This window comes from Geotrypetes seraphini, chromosome 16, assembly GCF_902459505.1.
Source record: "Geotrypetes seraphini chromosome 16, aGeoSer1.1, whole genome shotgun sequence".
NCBI lineage: Eukaryota > Metazoa > Chordata > Amphibia > Gymnophiona > Dermophiidae > Geotrypetes > Geotrypetes seraphini.
The window spans coordinates 22,452,996-22,468,841 of record NC_047099.1 but is presented as its reverse complement, the minus strand read 5'-3'; the positions used below and the strand labels follow the sequence as shown (position 1 = coordinate 22,468,841).

Sequence of the window (15,846 nt, the reverse complement as noted above, 5' to 3'; positions counted from 1 at the left end):
TTAAGCAGGGGTTGAGCGCAGGCTGTTGGGTGCTCTTGAGAGACTCGGCAGTGTCTTGCAGCGTGCCAGCTGCATCTTCTCACCTCCACCCATCCCGGTGTGCATCCATTGTTCTGCAGGGGTGGAGGTGCAGTCAGGCATAGGGTCTGACTGGCAGTCCGCAGATCAGCTTTGCACAAGCATTCCCAGCAGTGATTCTCTCATCCAGCTACTGTGAGAGAGCTGAGGCAGGCTACAGTACAGATCTTCACAGGTCACAGCCTGTGAGGTGAAGCGGGAGAGGTTGGAAAAGTGTTTCTGCATGTTCCCCCTCCTGAAAAAAATCCTAAAATCTTAGTTTGGGAAGTGTATAAAATAACACAATTCTGTTGTGAATTTCTTGATTGCGACCATCTTGGATTTTTAGCGATCTTTTTTTTTTAAAGCTTCTCCAAAACTGCAACTTTTGCCTAGAAACTTGTTGGAATGGAGTCCTTGGGCTCTCCTCATGTGGATTCTTGCCTGGATTGCTAAATATCCAATTAAAAAGTGAGCAATCTCACCTTATGTTGGGAGGATGCCTTTTCATGAACAGTCGCATGTGTCAATTATGGAGCCTAATGTAGGGACTAGAGAGTTGCACGGGGACAGAAATCCCACCTGTCCCCATGAGGAATCCCTCCATCCCCGCCCGTCCCTATAAACTTCAGAAATAGTTATTTCATTTAATTATGCTACTGAATTAAAGGCTCTGGTAGAAACCCATTTACAAATAAGCAGAGACTTTATTAATTTGGAAATATTAATTGGGAAGAATACATACTTTGTAAACGGGTTTCTACCAGAGCCTCTAATGTTTATAAATTTTTATCAACACAACTAATATACTACTTTATTCTGAAGCAAAAAAAAAGAAATATAATTTTTTTCCTACCTTTGTTGCCTGGTTTCTGCTTTCCTCATGTTCTCATTCAATTCCTTCCATCCACTATCTCTCTTGTGTCTTCCATTTGCTCTGTTACTGTGCTTCTCCCTTTCTCCCCCCTTCCAAATTGGTCTGGCACCCATCTTCTTCCCTCCGCTCCCCCCATAGTCTGGCATCTCTGTCTTCTTCCCTGCCAGCGTCTTCACCCCACTCTCTCTTCCCCATTTCCTTTCAGCGTCCTTCTCCCCCCCATCTTCCCCATGTCCTGTCAGCGTCCTTCTCCTCCCTCCGTTCTTCTCCTCCCTCTGTCTTCCGCATGTGCTTTCAGTATCCTCCCCCTCTGTTTTCCCCATGTCCTTTCAGCGTCCTTCTCCCCCCTCTGTCTTCCCCATGTCCTTTCAGCGTCCTTCTCCCCCCTCTGTCTTCCCCATGACCTTTCAGCATCTTTCTCCCCCTCTGTCTTCCCCAGTGCTTTCAGAGTCCTTCTCACCCCCTCAGTTTTACCCTTAAGCGTCTTTTCTTCTCTACTCCACCTTTCCTCTTTCTCCTTCCCTACCCCCTTACCTTCGTGGCTCTTCCCCGCCCGCCCGACAACAGAACAAGCCTGGTCCGACAAACCTCCCTGCCCTGAATCCAGCTGCTGTAAGAAAGTAATTTAGATTCGCGGCTACAGGGCAGAGAGGTTTGTCGGACCGGGCCTGTTGTCGGTCGGTTGGGGGAAAGCGCCATGAAGGTAAGGGGATCTGGCTGGCTCTGCACCCCTCCCTAAGGCTGCCCCGGGGCGGACCGCCCCTCCTTTGATACGCCACTGCCTTGAATTTTCCCTACCTGTCCTGCTGCAGGACACAGCCGACCGGAAGTCTTCTCGATGTCAGCGCTGACATCGGAGGGAGGGAGGGCTTTGCTTAAGCCCTCCCTCCGACGTCAGCGCTGACATCGTGGAAGACTTCCGGTTGGCTGTGTGCTGCGGCAGGACAGGTAGGGAAAAGAAGATGAGTCTCGTGGCTCGAGTACATCCAACCCCGCAGGAATCCCATGACCCTGGGGGCGTCCCCACGGTATCCCCGTGACCCAAAGGGGGAACCCGTGGGATCCCCGCCGTCCCCGTGCAGCTCTCTAGTAGGGACATTGTGCGTTTCATGAGGCACATCAGACTCCTTGGTTGATGCTTGTGAAAGTTGAGGAAGATATTCTCCTCCCAACAGAAGGTGAAATTTTTCATTTCATTCTTTCAGAATCTACTCACACGGCATGCTAGTAGTAGAAGGCTCCTGAAGAAGTAATGAAACAGGATACCTCACTGAGCACTGAAGCAGTGTTTTGGTAGAGCTCCAGAGGGGATTTGTTTTACAGAAGCAACAGTTTTTAGCATGAATTTTGCTCGTGTCTTCCCTACAAACTCTGGAGCCAAGTAAGTGACTTTATTCTAATACATTTTTGTGTTATTAGGTGGAAGTTCTAAAGCCCTGAACAAATATTGGACATTATTACGAGCATACTGCCGATGGAAGCAGTACCATCTAATGGTCATTACTAATGTTAATAAAAGAGCTCCTAAATATAAATTAATTTGGAATATATTTATAAGACCTTGTGTCAGAATGCAAATTAGTAAGCTGGTTCTAATCGAGAGATTTTTCTCACTTATCTGAGTATGGTTATTTTTTGCTGTTCTTGTTGAGCATTGATCACTAAGGAAGTCAGGACGTCCTGGGGTATTCCCACAAGAGCTGTGTGATAGACATAACTCTTCTGTGCATGTCCAACTCTTAAAAAAAAAAATCCCTGGTGGACCACCTCTCACAAAAAACCCCAAATATCCCTGGTGGACCAGCGCACCCTCATCCTGACTCCTTTCTAGCCAAGCAAAACTATTCCTGGTGGTCCACAGCTGGACAGCCCTGCCCCCTCTTGATCATGTGGGCCGGGACCTGAACTAAACCATCCCCCCTTTTCGCTTTTCTGTTGTAATAGAAGGAGGGATGCATATTCCCTCCTGCTTCAGTGCCTACTTCCTCAAAATGGCAGCGCCCTGTAAGGTGCTTCCTGGGAGGGGCCTAAACACATCAGATTTTGGTAGCCATTTTCAGCTGGGAGAGTTGTACCTCTTCTTTTCGGATACCAGAGCAATAGAGATGTTTGGAATCCTTTCGATTACTAGTTCAGAGCACAGTATTGCCCACTTTAGATTATTGCAATATTGTTTATCTAAGACTACCGAAAAAGCTTATATTAAGATTTCGATTGGTTCAAAATACTGCTGTTCGTTTAATTTTTGGTCTTAAAAAATATGATCATGTAAGTCCTTTTTATGCCAAACTACACTGGCTGCCGTTTGGGGCCAGAGTATTTTTTAAATTCGTGTGTGTGTGTTAAAAAGCCCTTTTTTTGGACTACTACTACCCTCTTATTTGGTATCGTATCTGAAATTGTTTAATTCAAAAAAGCATACCAGGAATTCGGGCATGTTAATTTTCTCCATCCCTAGGGGTTGTCACTATAAAACATTCTTTGATAGGACTTTAGAATATCATGCGGGGAAAGCGGATTCCTGGATAAGCCCGCTGATTGCTCAGGCTTGTTCTTATCCTATATTTAGGAAATTATTAAAAACTCATCAGTTTGATAACCAAGAATGTTGATCTTCAAGCTTCTTAATGATTTTATCATGCCGTGCTTTTTGTTTTTTTTACAATTAGGTTGTATTTTTGAGATATTAATACTAGCATGTTTAAATTGGTTTTTTAACCATGATGTATAATTCTGCCCATAGAAATGTGTATACAATTGTATTTATTTACTGTTGTGAACCGCCTAGAACTAATGGCAGAGCAGTATACAAGAAATAAAATTATTATTATTTGGCTCCAGCCCTTGCCCTCGAGGCAGGCTACAGTAGGGAGTGAGATTGTTGTTACAGAAACCAATAAGGATGGGCATTTGGGCACCAAAATAAGACGTGTTCCAGTGTCCATTAAGCACAGCCAGCATCAAAACAGCTGTAGAAATTCTGTTGAGTGTTACTGGCATCTATAGTGCTCTGTGAACAACAAAGACTGACATATCCAGAACACAGCCCTCAGACTCATATACTCACTCAGCAAACACGACCACATTACCAATGCATACCTTGAATCCCACTGGCTACCAATAAAAAGCAAGAACACAATTCAAACTCTACTGTCTCATTTTCAAAGTAACCCACGGCATGGCACCCAGTTACCTAAATAACCGTTTTCACCACTACCTCCCACCAAGAAGAAGAAGAACACAGAACCTTTTCACCTACCCTCCACTCAACGGTACTTGTCGTAAGAAACTTTACGACAACCTCCTGGGGACACAGGCAGCTAAAATAGACTCTGACATCTCAAAATTACTGACCAAAACAAGACATAAAAGAATTCCGCAAAGAAATAAAAACATTACTGTTCAAAAAATATCTCCCATCACTTTAACCACCACCCAATGAGCTCCCAATCAACGACTTCGGAAATACCCACCTATATCATCTTTTTATCTGCGATCTAGAATGTACTGTAATTTCTTCTACACTACACCTGATTTAACCGATCGAGTTGACATGTATTACCTCTGTAAAATGCATTATCTTCTACTATATGTAATATCTTCTGTAATAAGTATTATCTTCTGTGAAATTGTAGTATCATAACTCATTACTGTTCCTGTAACTTACTCTTATCCTGAAATGTAACTCTACTGGAATGTCCCAGATATTTTCTATATTGTAATCCGCCTAGAACCGCAAGGCACAGGCGGAATAGAAATCCCTAATGTAATGTAATGTAATATGGATGCTGATCTAAAAGGGCGAAACCTTCTTGTCCACAGTTTTTCCCATTCAAAGTCTTCAATACTAGTTTCAAAGGATAAACTTTAGCTTGCGAGCCCACTAGGGACAGAGAAAGTAGCAGAATATAATGTCTACAGTGCTGTGTATGTTTAGTAGCACTATAAAATGATCAGTGGTAGTAACCTGGAGTACAGAAGCGAACAGTCACATCGCTAGGCCTCCTACCTGACTCGAACCTGGCTCCACTTCCGCTTTGTGAAATTAAGCCCGGCCCCTGTTCATCTCAGAACTTAAAAGTCTTATATCTGCCTCCTTGTTGGATAATTTTACACTGAAGATTTGTGATTTTATGCTTTCTCTTATTTCTTTGCTGCAGCTGGAGATCCCCCGCCTCAGCAGTGCTGCACTTCTAGAGATAGGCCCTGTCAGTATGGCCTTTGAGCTGCCCATGCACACCTGCTCCGGCCTCCAGATCCGTTTTCTGAGATTCCCAACTGTACAGCCATCAGCGCCACACCGCTGGGTCCGCTACGTCACACACAGCGACTCCTACACCATCCGCATTTGATGACACCCTCCCCGTCTCCTGGAAGAAGAAGAAAAAACTCCAAAAGCAGCAAAGAGAACATACTTCTCAGGCAGGGCACCAATTACTGCTGGCATAGTGGGTCAAATGTCTTCTCAGTATTAATGCAGAAGTGTTTGAGGCATGAGGGGAAATAAAAAATGTAGATTGTTAATGGAAAAATTTCCCTACCTGATCACTGGATTTCGTGATGTTCTTTCATAGATTATTGGCTGCTGTTAGAACCAAAAAACTTCCTCGTGAGACTTCTGTACCACTGATTTACTTGAAAAAAGAATTTATTTTGAACCAGTAGTTTCTCATTTTTGTTTTTTTTCAGCTCCAGCGAGACCAGTACTGGGATCCTAGCACCAGAGGCTTTGATTTGCAAACATTTGGAGCTATTTCCACAAATATATTACATTGGTGTCTTCTATCCCACCAATACCTTTCAGTTCTAGGCGATTTCCAAAAGAATTGGCCTGGGCATTGATAGCTGGAAAATGCATTGGGATCTGGGGAGTCGGGAAGGTTTAGTTAGATCAATTGACAAATTTCTTGAATAGCATGGGTTTTCAATTCTTTCCGGAAGGTTTTTTAGTTGGGCGTTGCGGTCAGCAGATTGGAGAGGTGGCAGTCTACTCTTGCTGCATGGGTCGCTAATAGTCCTTCATATAGTTTTTTGCTTTGTATGCCTTCCTAGTTGTGGCAGAAGTTCTAAATTCAGTCCTGGGTCTCATTCCTAACAATAACCAGTACCTAATTTCATTTTAGCTTGATACATTGTAAATCGCTTAGGTCAGTAAAATGCAGGAGCGGTATATCAAATCTTAAATAAACAAACATATTGCCCACACTAGGATATCAACATTGGGAAAGCTGTAAAATGACCAATTGGGTTTGAAACTGATTCAGAGCAAACACTCTGAGGATAAGGCCATTACCAGTTCTGCCACTGGGACTGCCCACTGCTGCAGATCATTTCAATATTTTTGTAAGTGGTATTGTGGAAGAGTTAGTGGTTACAGATGATACCAAAATCTGCAACAGGGTAAACATCCTCTAAGGTGTAGGAAAAGATAGGAGGTATCTAAGGAAATTTGAGGGGTTGGCTGGAGGGTGGCATTAAGATTTAATGCTAAAAAAAAAGGCAGGGTCATGCATTTAGGTTGCAAAACTCTAAGGGAAAGGTGGATTAAGAGGGTGAAGTTCTATGCACAAAAGAAGGAAGAAAGGACCCAGGGGCAATTGTATTTGATGATTTTAAGGTGTCTGAACATGTGACAGTAAGTCAAAAGGATACTTGGATGTTTAGAGAGAGGACTAGCCATCAGGAGAAAAAAAAAAGAGGCAATAGTACCTCTGTCTAAGTCTCATTTGGCTCTTTGTGTATAATTCTAGAGACCATACCTTCACAAATATAGAACCAGGGTTGAGTTGGTCAAGAAATACTAAAACGGGCAGTGGACTTTGTCATAAAACATATAGGGACAGGTTTAAAGGTGATAACCCCATATAGAAACACAAAGGATGGGTATGGGGAAACTCCCCAAACTAGAACTCTGTTCTGCTCCGACATCCTAACAAACATGTTAAACATTGCCTTGAAAAGCAGGATGGAAAAACTGGAGAGGTTACTGGGGTGGATGCGACACTTTTGCAATATCCACATGGTGACTAGAAATGCTCTTTTTAAGGAACAGAAAAGAGAAATAGTTAATAATGTTTAAATATGTCATATCCTTCATTAGACAGCAGACCTTACAACAGGTTCTGACTACTAGAGGATGAGAGGATTTAAAGTAAACCTGGCAAACCAAATTTGATCTAAGCCACTGTCCTTCAGTGCCATCAAGGCTGCAAGTGGTAATGCTTATTCTTATGTCATTGTCTGCTTGGAGCCCTTTCCATTGCAAATGCAAGCAGTGTCTCACTTCCGGTTCACCACACAATTGTTTCTTACGTACATACCTTTATAGGACCCCCAGGGACCCCTGAAGAAGACTTTTTGTCGAAACGCGGACCGTGTTGGGTCCTGTATCCCTAGCGGACTAGGTCCTTTAAGGCTCTTATGTGGATGATTTATTTTTATGTGGATGGAATTATTTTATGTGGATGATTTACTTTTATGTGGATGGAATTATTTTATGTGGATGATTTCAGTGTACCTTTGGAACTTTGACACTTTCAAATAAAGTCCATTTAGGAACATCGTCACTCCACAGAATTTTTTGGTATTCTCTGGATTTTCTTCTTTGTGGGTATTTTGGGGTCAATTCCTTTTGTTTTTGCTACTTATGATTTTAAAGTGTTTGAGGCTTGTGCATATGAGGTCAGAGCTATGGCATTGGTGGAATGAGGCATTATGACATCACTATCTGAGCTCTAGAATGTTGCAAACACAAGCAGTGTCTCACTTCCGGCTCACCACACATTTGTTTCCCACGTACTCACCTTTATAGGACCCCCAGGGACCCCTGAAGACGACTTTTTGTTGAAACGCGGACCGTGTTGGGTCCTGTATCCCTAGCGGACTAGGTCCTTTAAGGCTCTTATGTGGATTATTTACTTTTATGTGGATGATTTCAGTGTACCTTTGGAACTTTGATACTTTCAAATAAAGTCCATTTAGGAACATCGTCACTCCACAGAGTTTTTTTGGTTTTCTCTGGAGCTCAACTGGTCCTGTAAAGGTGGTGTCTCCTACGGTTTTCTTTTAAACCCAGTTAGTTCCTCTCCTTATGAGCTTTCTGCTTAAATCATACCTAGGATTCAACCCCTATAAGCTTTTATTCATAATTAGGCAGGGATTTTCCCCACCACCCAAATATCATAGTGACAGCCAGATACAAAATACTGCCGTGAAATTGATCCACAACGCTAAAAAATATGATCATGTTACCCCCCTGTTGATATCTTCTCATTGGCTTCCGGTAAGCCATCGCATAACTTTTAAATTACTGCTTTTAGTTTTTAAATCCTTAAGTTTTAATGAACCACAATTTATCAACAGGTGGCTAATTCCCTATAGCACAACACGATCTCTCCGCTCGACCTCTTATAATCTTCTCTCCATTCCCTCATTAAAAGTTATAGGAACCAGACGGCATGACGTGTTTTCAGTTATGGCCCCTCATTCATGGAATCTCTTACCTCAATACATCAGGGATTTAAAAGATTTAATTCTATTTAAAAAAATCCTAAAATCATTTCTCTTTAAAGATGCTTATGATTCCTAGCACATTACTCTGTGTTTTTTTATTTAAGCAGCTAAAATTACCCCCTTTTCGTCTTTCCCTTATATATTTTTCCTTCTCTTCTATCTAAACATTGTAACTTTTTCCCCATTTACCCTCACAATTCTTGTAAGTTTTAACTCAGAACAAAATTATTTTATATATATGTATTTTGTTTGTTAAGTTTTAGCCCAAAACATTAGTTATTTTATATGTCAGCACCAATATTTTATCTGTATATTTTTTATGATTGTACATCGCCTAGCAATTTTAAATAGGCGATTCATTAAGAACAAATAAACTTGAAACTTGAGCTAGGGCCTCTTGAGGAACCTTGAAATCACAGTCCAGGCCAGTGCCAACACCAGATAATGACTAGGATTGCAGCATCCTGAACCCCAATTGGCTGACTACCTGATCTGGGAATTGAAACCTAGTCCCCAGCCACCTGATTCACTTTAATTTAATGACTTCAGTGATGGCCAATGTGCTGTCTGATTTATGTCACAATCACTTAGCATTAAAGCCCATAAAGTTTCAAGTTGGTCACATCAGACTACAAAACCTAAGTCGCTTTCTTGTATGGTTGTAGAATAATCTTGAAAAATAAAAGTCAATTTTTTCTCCAACCTTAGTGAAAGACTGCTATAGCTCCTTTAAATATTAATATATTGGACTCTTCCCTCTGCCCTGTCACTTCAGTAGCTCCCCGACTACTTCTAAAGGCAGGAGCAATCCCCAGTTACTCCTCCCCATGCCAGCTCCAATCTCAAAATGGCTGCCACAACCTTTGATGGCAGTCCCACAAGACAGCATCAGGGAAGTAGCTGCAGCCATTTTGACATTGGAAATTGCATGGTCTGGAGTAACTAGGGACAACTCCTGCCCCAGCTAGCCACTAGACCACCAGAGGTTTAATGGTAGGTTCTGGAGGAAGGATCCTACAGTTTGGGAGGGAAGGGACCCAGCCTCAAGTTTCTGTTTCAATTGAAAATGCATTAGTGTTTTCGGTCAAAATAAGGTCAAATATGAACTTTGGGCCAGTTTCAGCACAAAACTTGAATTCAAAACTCAGTCAGGCTCTAATGGCTCAAGTGCCTAAGGCTCCTTTCCCCAGGGAGGGGCTTTATGTACCAGGGGAGGGGCCTTAGACACCTATGCCAATCTCTGGCTTGGCTTGCCTCCTACCCTCTCCCCATTCTGGCAGCAGCTCAAGAGCAACATTTTCCCTTCGGAGCCATTGAAATTCAAATGAGCAGGCACCTCTAAACATTTGGACTTCGGGTACATGATAGGCTTCAGTTGGGTATAAGCATCCATCAGTCAAGCTCCAATCCAAAAGGTATAAATAACAGATTTACTACTAGAAAATAACAGAATAACATTGTGACATCATGCAGTGTAGAGCGGAAGCCGTGCTTACATCAGCAGTTTTTGGTGCATTGTGGTGTTGTGGCAGTGAAGGGGGAGGAGGGGGGGAAGAGGAGCTGGTTTTCCACACACCCAAGAGCAGCCTGGAGTATAAATCTACTGCCACAATGGGCTTCCTCTATTACAGTGTTCCACAAACTTTCTCGAGCTGCGGCACACTAAACATAGTGGTTGTGGCTTGAGGCATCCAGAAGTGCGCAGATTTTACCATGATGACATCAAGCGCATGTGTGATGTCATCACATCAACATCTGTGCATGCACGAAGGCCCTCCAGGCAGGCCCTGAGATGCCAATGGAAGATGCCAGCAGGGAAGAGGGCCGGAGAGAAGGAGAGGTGCTGGCGCATTGCCTACAGGATGTACCTCTCGCCGCGAGAGACATATCCTGTGGCAGCTGGCGCCTCTCCTCCTCCCCAGTTTTGTGGCTATAACCTCATGACAGCAGCCAAAGAAAATTGTGCGTCCCCCCCGCAAACCTCCCCTCCACAAGATGTGCAGAACCATGCTGCATTTATGGAGGACCCACCCTGGTCATGTTCCCAAATGTGGGTTTTGTGACCCTATTTAACGTCACAATCCAGTTTGGAAAGCTCTGTTCCATTTGGTCCCCTGTCCTGCCACACAGAAAGGGTAGCAAATGTTATTTCTCTACTGACTGAGCTTCAGAGGCAGAGGTTGAGCGCTGGAATAGTCTTCCACTAGAGGTAATTGAGGCCAGCAGCGTGCCAGATTTTAAGAAAAAATGGGATTGGCACGTGGGATCTCTTCACGGAGGGAGTTAGGGGGTGGGACATTGGTATGGGCAGACTAGATGGGCCGTGGCCCTTTTCTGCCGTCAATTTCTATGTTTCATTCTTCTTCTCCTCCCAGCCATTTTTTAAATATTTTATTAAGATTACAACAATAGAATTACACCATAACGGCATGATGCATAAAACACAAAGGTCCCTATTTATCACCTCTGAGTGCTACAAATTATCTGCCATAACTATCAGTGCATAAATGAGCTTTGCAGCAGGTACTATGTAAACAACATCATTATTTCCTGCTAAACATTAGTAAATAGAGGGAAAAATGCTGCAATGTTGAAATTCAACTCGGGTAAACTTTCTTGGTGGTCGTAGATTCTTAGTGGTAAGGATTGCACAACTTCTCTTATTTTGAAGCCTCGTTTTCAAATGAAGCACCGCAGGCAGACAAGGCTCCTCCTGCAACCCCACCTCTTGTTAGTCTCCAATGTCCTCCTAGGGATAGGAATAGGAAGCATTTCAGTCCAAAGCTGCCATTCAAGGTCCTTACTCCCAAGTTCAGCTATTTGCCCTCTCTCCCACTAAAGTGCCCAGACCTAACAATAATAACTTTATTCTTCTATACCGCCACAATCTTGCGACTTCTAGGCGGTTTACAGTCAAGGATGCTGGACATTCAGCGAAATACAATTTGCAGATATTCAGAGGGAATAAAGAAAGCAGAGACCTTAGGAAGGCAATAGTATAGAATACAATTTGCTGATCAAAATATAAGATGTACATTTTAAGCAACATAAAATTGCGATTAGATGAAGATAACAGATTATATATATCACAGATTATATATATCTCTAGATCTCCCACTTTAATCGCACAGGGCTCACGCTACTCACATCACTGCCCAGGGCGGCAGAGTCAAAGAGATCTGGGTGGTACTCCGTGTCCTGATGCTGTCTGCGGGCTGCTCTCTGCCAATAAAACAGAAACAAGTGAAGAGCGGATGGGTGAGCAAAGGTCAACCAAAGGCACCCCCTATTTGTCCTCCTCTACTCGTTTTATCTTTCTTATTCAAAAGGTTCTCATTGACTGAGTTATTTTTGAGAGCTTAGACTGATTGTAAATATTTAATTGATGGAGCCCGGACTCGACTATTGAAAGAGGAAATGCTACTAAATAGGTGATTTTAATATACTGGATGTTGATTCGGACATCCCTGTAGAGAGATCTTGGATTCTCCGAAGATAACCAGGGTAATGCAGCCCCACTGGTTGATGAAGTCCCTGTAGGGTGTTTTTGTTTTTTTTTACTACTGGGCATGTGCGGCCACCTTGCTTACAAAGCTCCACCCCCTTACCCCATCAGTTTTTTCTCTCACCGGGCTCCTAGCAGGTCGCAGCTCTCCCCTTCTCCTTGCCTCATATATAAAAAAAAATAAAAAAATAAAACCCCAACAAACACCCAAACCTCTCAGAAGTTCTTCCTCACATTTTTCAAAGGAAACAGCAGATTAAAAATTAAAAAAATCCAATGCTGAATTTTACCACAGCATACAGGTGAACAAGACAACAGTAGAAGAATTTGGGTTTGAAAATGGCAACTGGAGAATTTGTTGTTGGTCCACAGCAACTTCTCTCCTGAATCCTGCGAAGACTCTTTATGGACAGCAGCTCTAATCCAGTGACACTTCAAGCTCACCAAGGCTGCTCAAGCCCTCAACTCCTCCTCTCCCTCCAGGCCCATGAATGGTTTCGCCGGGGGCAGGCGCATCTTCCTCCCTACAGCCGTCAATGAAGAAAAAGGCAGCTTCAGAAGTGAATGCAAAAAAGAAGCAACTGGTGAAGTCTCTTACCAACGCTTTCCCTTCACAAGTTTCAGCAGCAGTTCACGGCTTAACAGAACAGCCTGCATCTACTTTGCTCCACAGTCTTCTCAGGGCACAAACATGAATTCTCCAGGTATGTCTCCCAGACCTCATTCCTCTTCAGCTACCAGAAAGAGGGCACTTTCTCCTACCATTGGGGCTGAGGGTATTTCTTCCTCTAAACAGGTAGCTCTGCCTCAGATTAGAGGTCTGCACGGGAACGGGGAGTGCGGGAATCCCCCCCCTAACCCACGGGACTCCCACGGGGACCACCCTCTAGCCAATGGAACTCCCACGGGGATGGAAGGCTTTGGAAGCAGGGTTCATCCATATAATATAATGGACACGTCAGCCTTAGTAAAAGAGGGGGTTTATAAGTTAATTACCTGAACAAAAAACAAAAAAAAAGGGTTCCACCAATGAGATTCCACAAGGAAAACAGCAGCGCAAACACAAAAGAAACTGTGGAATTGATGATCTTGTCAGAAGTAATTGCTGCTTTTTATGGGGATGGGCGGGTATGGAGGTAATTCCTTGAGGGGATGGGTGGGAACGGAGAGGATCCTGGCGGGGGCGGGGATGGGTGGGATTTCTGTCCCTGTGTAACTCTCTACCTCAAATGGTGCAAGCAGGTATTTCTCAACCCCGTATGGGGACTTTCTTAGTTTTTTTCTCACTGCTGCAAAATTTTATGAAGGACAGTTCTGCGCTTCTTTAGCAAAATACTACTTCCTCTGCTCCTTCAGTGACAGTTCACCAATCTCCTCTTCAGATTGACCAGTGCCCTTCATCGGATGTATTTTATCCAGATTCTGACCCACTAAATCTTCTCTGGTCTCCTTGTACATCACTCTGCCCTTCTCAACAACAGTCTTCGCATACTCATGACTGGGTTGATTCTCCTGATATTGCACCTATAGCTGCAGATCCTGCCTCTCCAGTTCAGCCTACACTGCAATCAGGCCAGGCGGAGGACTACTCTTATCCTAAGTTTCTCCAAAAGGTCTCTAACCTTCTTTGCCTTTCTCAAGCAGTCACACCAGCTGATTCGAAGGATTTTCAAGCAATCCTCCAATCTTGTAAAATGCCTTCAAAAGGCATTATAACACTTCCAGATCATCAAATTCTTCAAGACCTACAGTTGGCTAATTGGCAAAAAAACCATTCCGTCTCTACATCTTCCAGACATCTTGATGTGAAATATAGGGTTGAAAAAGCACCTGTTCACGATCTAAAACAGCTACCGCATTACTTGATGGTCAAAGAGTCAGTCATTCATAAATCCAAATCTTCAAAAGCCCAGTTCAATTCACCTCCAGGGAAGGATCACTGTTTCCTAGATTCGACTGGGCATAAAGTTTACCAAAGGTCCATACTCAATTCGAAAATCTTAGCTCATCAATTGCAGATTTTACAGCAACTGGATAATGCTTCACCTGCAGAAATTTAGAATCTATACCTAGCACTGCAGGAATCTACTTATTATCTAATTAAGACTAATTATGATGCCTATGATACGAGTTCCAGAACAGCAGCAGTGGCGATTGCGGTTCGCCGTTCAGCCTGGCTTAAAGCTTCAGACATCAGGTTGCATGTGCATGACAGATTAGCAGATGTTCCATGCTTTGGGGATAATATGTTTGGTGAACAGCTTATGGCTAAGGTATTGCAGCTTATGGAGGATTCTACAGCCATGTGAGAGCTCTCAGCACATGCTCAAGATCATCTCCAACCTTATTGCAAGCCTCCCTTTTCTTTGGCATTCCAGAGATCATACCACCAATTTTTCCAACAACACTACCTTCGGAGGCATTTTACTCCCTATTCTCGCCTTCCTCCGTTGAGATCTCAATCTATTTCAATGCCACAGAAGGAACATTCACGGGACCATAAGCAACAACCAACTACTCAGCTCCCTCCGCTCAAAACTACTCCTAGTTTTTGACCTCTTACCAGTGCCCCCCACAGTGCTAACCCATTTTTTCTCAACATGGCAGAAAGTCACCACAAACTATTGGGTACTGACAATCATCTCTCGAGGCTATTCACGCAGTTTCCTTCCTCATCATATCTATGCTCATCTTCATCCATTGTCCAACATTCCACATTATCACAGTCCCCAACTCACAGTGGGAACTTCATTACTACAGAACAACGCAATTGAGGAAGTTCCTCAACACGAACAGTTCCAAGGTTTCTATTCCAGGTTCTTTCTCATCCCCAAGAAGATGCAAGATCTTCAACTTATCCTCGACCTCCGTCCATTGAACAACCTTATCACATCAGAAAAGTTTCAAATGATTTCTCTGCCAGCAATCCTTCCACTTCTCAGACACATCCCAATTCATCCTGCCCACTGGAAATTCCTCAGATTCATGTGTCTCAACAGGTACTACCAATACAAAGTTCTGCCGTTCAGCCTATCATCAGTGCCACGTGTGTTAACAAAGTGTTTGGCAGCGGAAGCAGCCGACCTCAGGAAAAGACATCACATGGTATTTCCTTACTTAGACGACTTCGTACTCATCCAAAGTTTCTTCCTGGTAGCTCACTCCAAGGGGCAGCTGTTGCTTACCATTCAAGCCATAGTGCATTTCCTCCAAGCACTGTGCTTTCTAATCAATTTTGACAAATCACACCTACAGCCTGTGCGTTGCCTCATGTATATAGACGCAGGGCTCGACACTATCACTGCAAGGGCTTATCTACCAGAAGAACATCATCAGGCAATTATCACTCTGGCACATTGGATGCAACATTCTTCCGCTCTCCCAGCACGCAAAGTGTTGCACCATTTAGGTCACATGGCTGTGTCTCTTCCTCTAGTGCCGCATGCCAGATTACACATGCGTCCTCTGCAAAGGCATCTCAAACTCAATTGGAATCAGCATTTTCAATCTCTGGCCACCTTAATTCCTCTTTTAAACAAAGTCAAAGTTTCCCTACCCTGGTGGATTCACTCTCCGGCCCTCAATCGAGGATGCCCATTCCAGCTTCCACCTCATCTTCTCACCATCACCACAGATGCATCCAACAAAGGATGGGGAGCGAATCTCAATCACCTTCAAACTCAAGATATTTGGATAGCAAAAGAACTCCATTTCCACATCAATCTGCTGGAAGTTCGTGCAATTTATTATGCGTTCAGAGCATTTAACCAGTATGTTCGAAACACATAGCTTCTGATTTAGACAACCAAGTAGCGATATTCTATCTGAACAAACGGGAGGGGGGGGCAGGATCCTTATCCCTTTGTAAACAGGCCCATCATCTATGGAACTTTGC

General features: G+C 43.4%; 2 protein-coding genes across 11 annotated transcripts in view; one reads left to right on the top strand and one right to left on the bottom strand.

Annotated features, from left to right (window-relative positions):
• AP4M1 (adaptor related protein complex 4 subunit mu 1) overlaps nt 1–5,598 on the top strand; it is a 40,273-nt gene extending 34,675 nt beyond the window's left edge. For 3 of the 4 annotated variants that reach the window (XM_033923842.1, XM_033923841.1, XM_033923840.1), the window contains exon 16: nt 5,095–5,598. In XM_033923842.1, coding sequence (XP_033779733.1) covers nt 5,095–5,286 — 192 coding nt within the window. In that variant the 3' untranslated portion in view covers nt 5,287–5,598. Of the gene's footprint in view, nt 1–2,139; nt 2,316–5,094 lie in introns of all 4 variants that reach the window. The other variant, XR_004537221.1, reaches the window with a different exon arrangement.
• A 5,202-nt stretch (nt 5,599–10,800) lies between these two features.
• The window catches only part of STAG3 (stromal antigen 3), a 147,617-nt gene continuing 142,571 nt past the window's right edge, over nt 10,801–15,846 (bottom strand). For 6 of the 7 annotated variants that reach the window (XM_033924435.1, XM_033924434.1, XM_033924437.1 and 3 more), the window contains 2 exons: nt 11,594–11,668; nt 11,131–11,195 (listed from right to left, as the gene is read on the bottom strand). In XM_033924435.1, the coding sequence (XP_033780326.1) occupies nt 11,178–11,195; nt 11,594–11,668 (93 nt within the window). In that variant the 3' untranslated portion in view covers nt 11,131–11,177. Of the gene's footprint in view, nt 11,196–11,593; nt 11,669–12,241; nt 12,476–15,846 lie in introns of all 7 variants that reach the window. The other variant, XR_004537260.1, reaches the window with a different exon arrangement.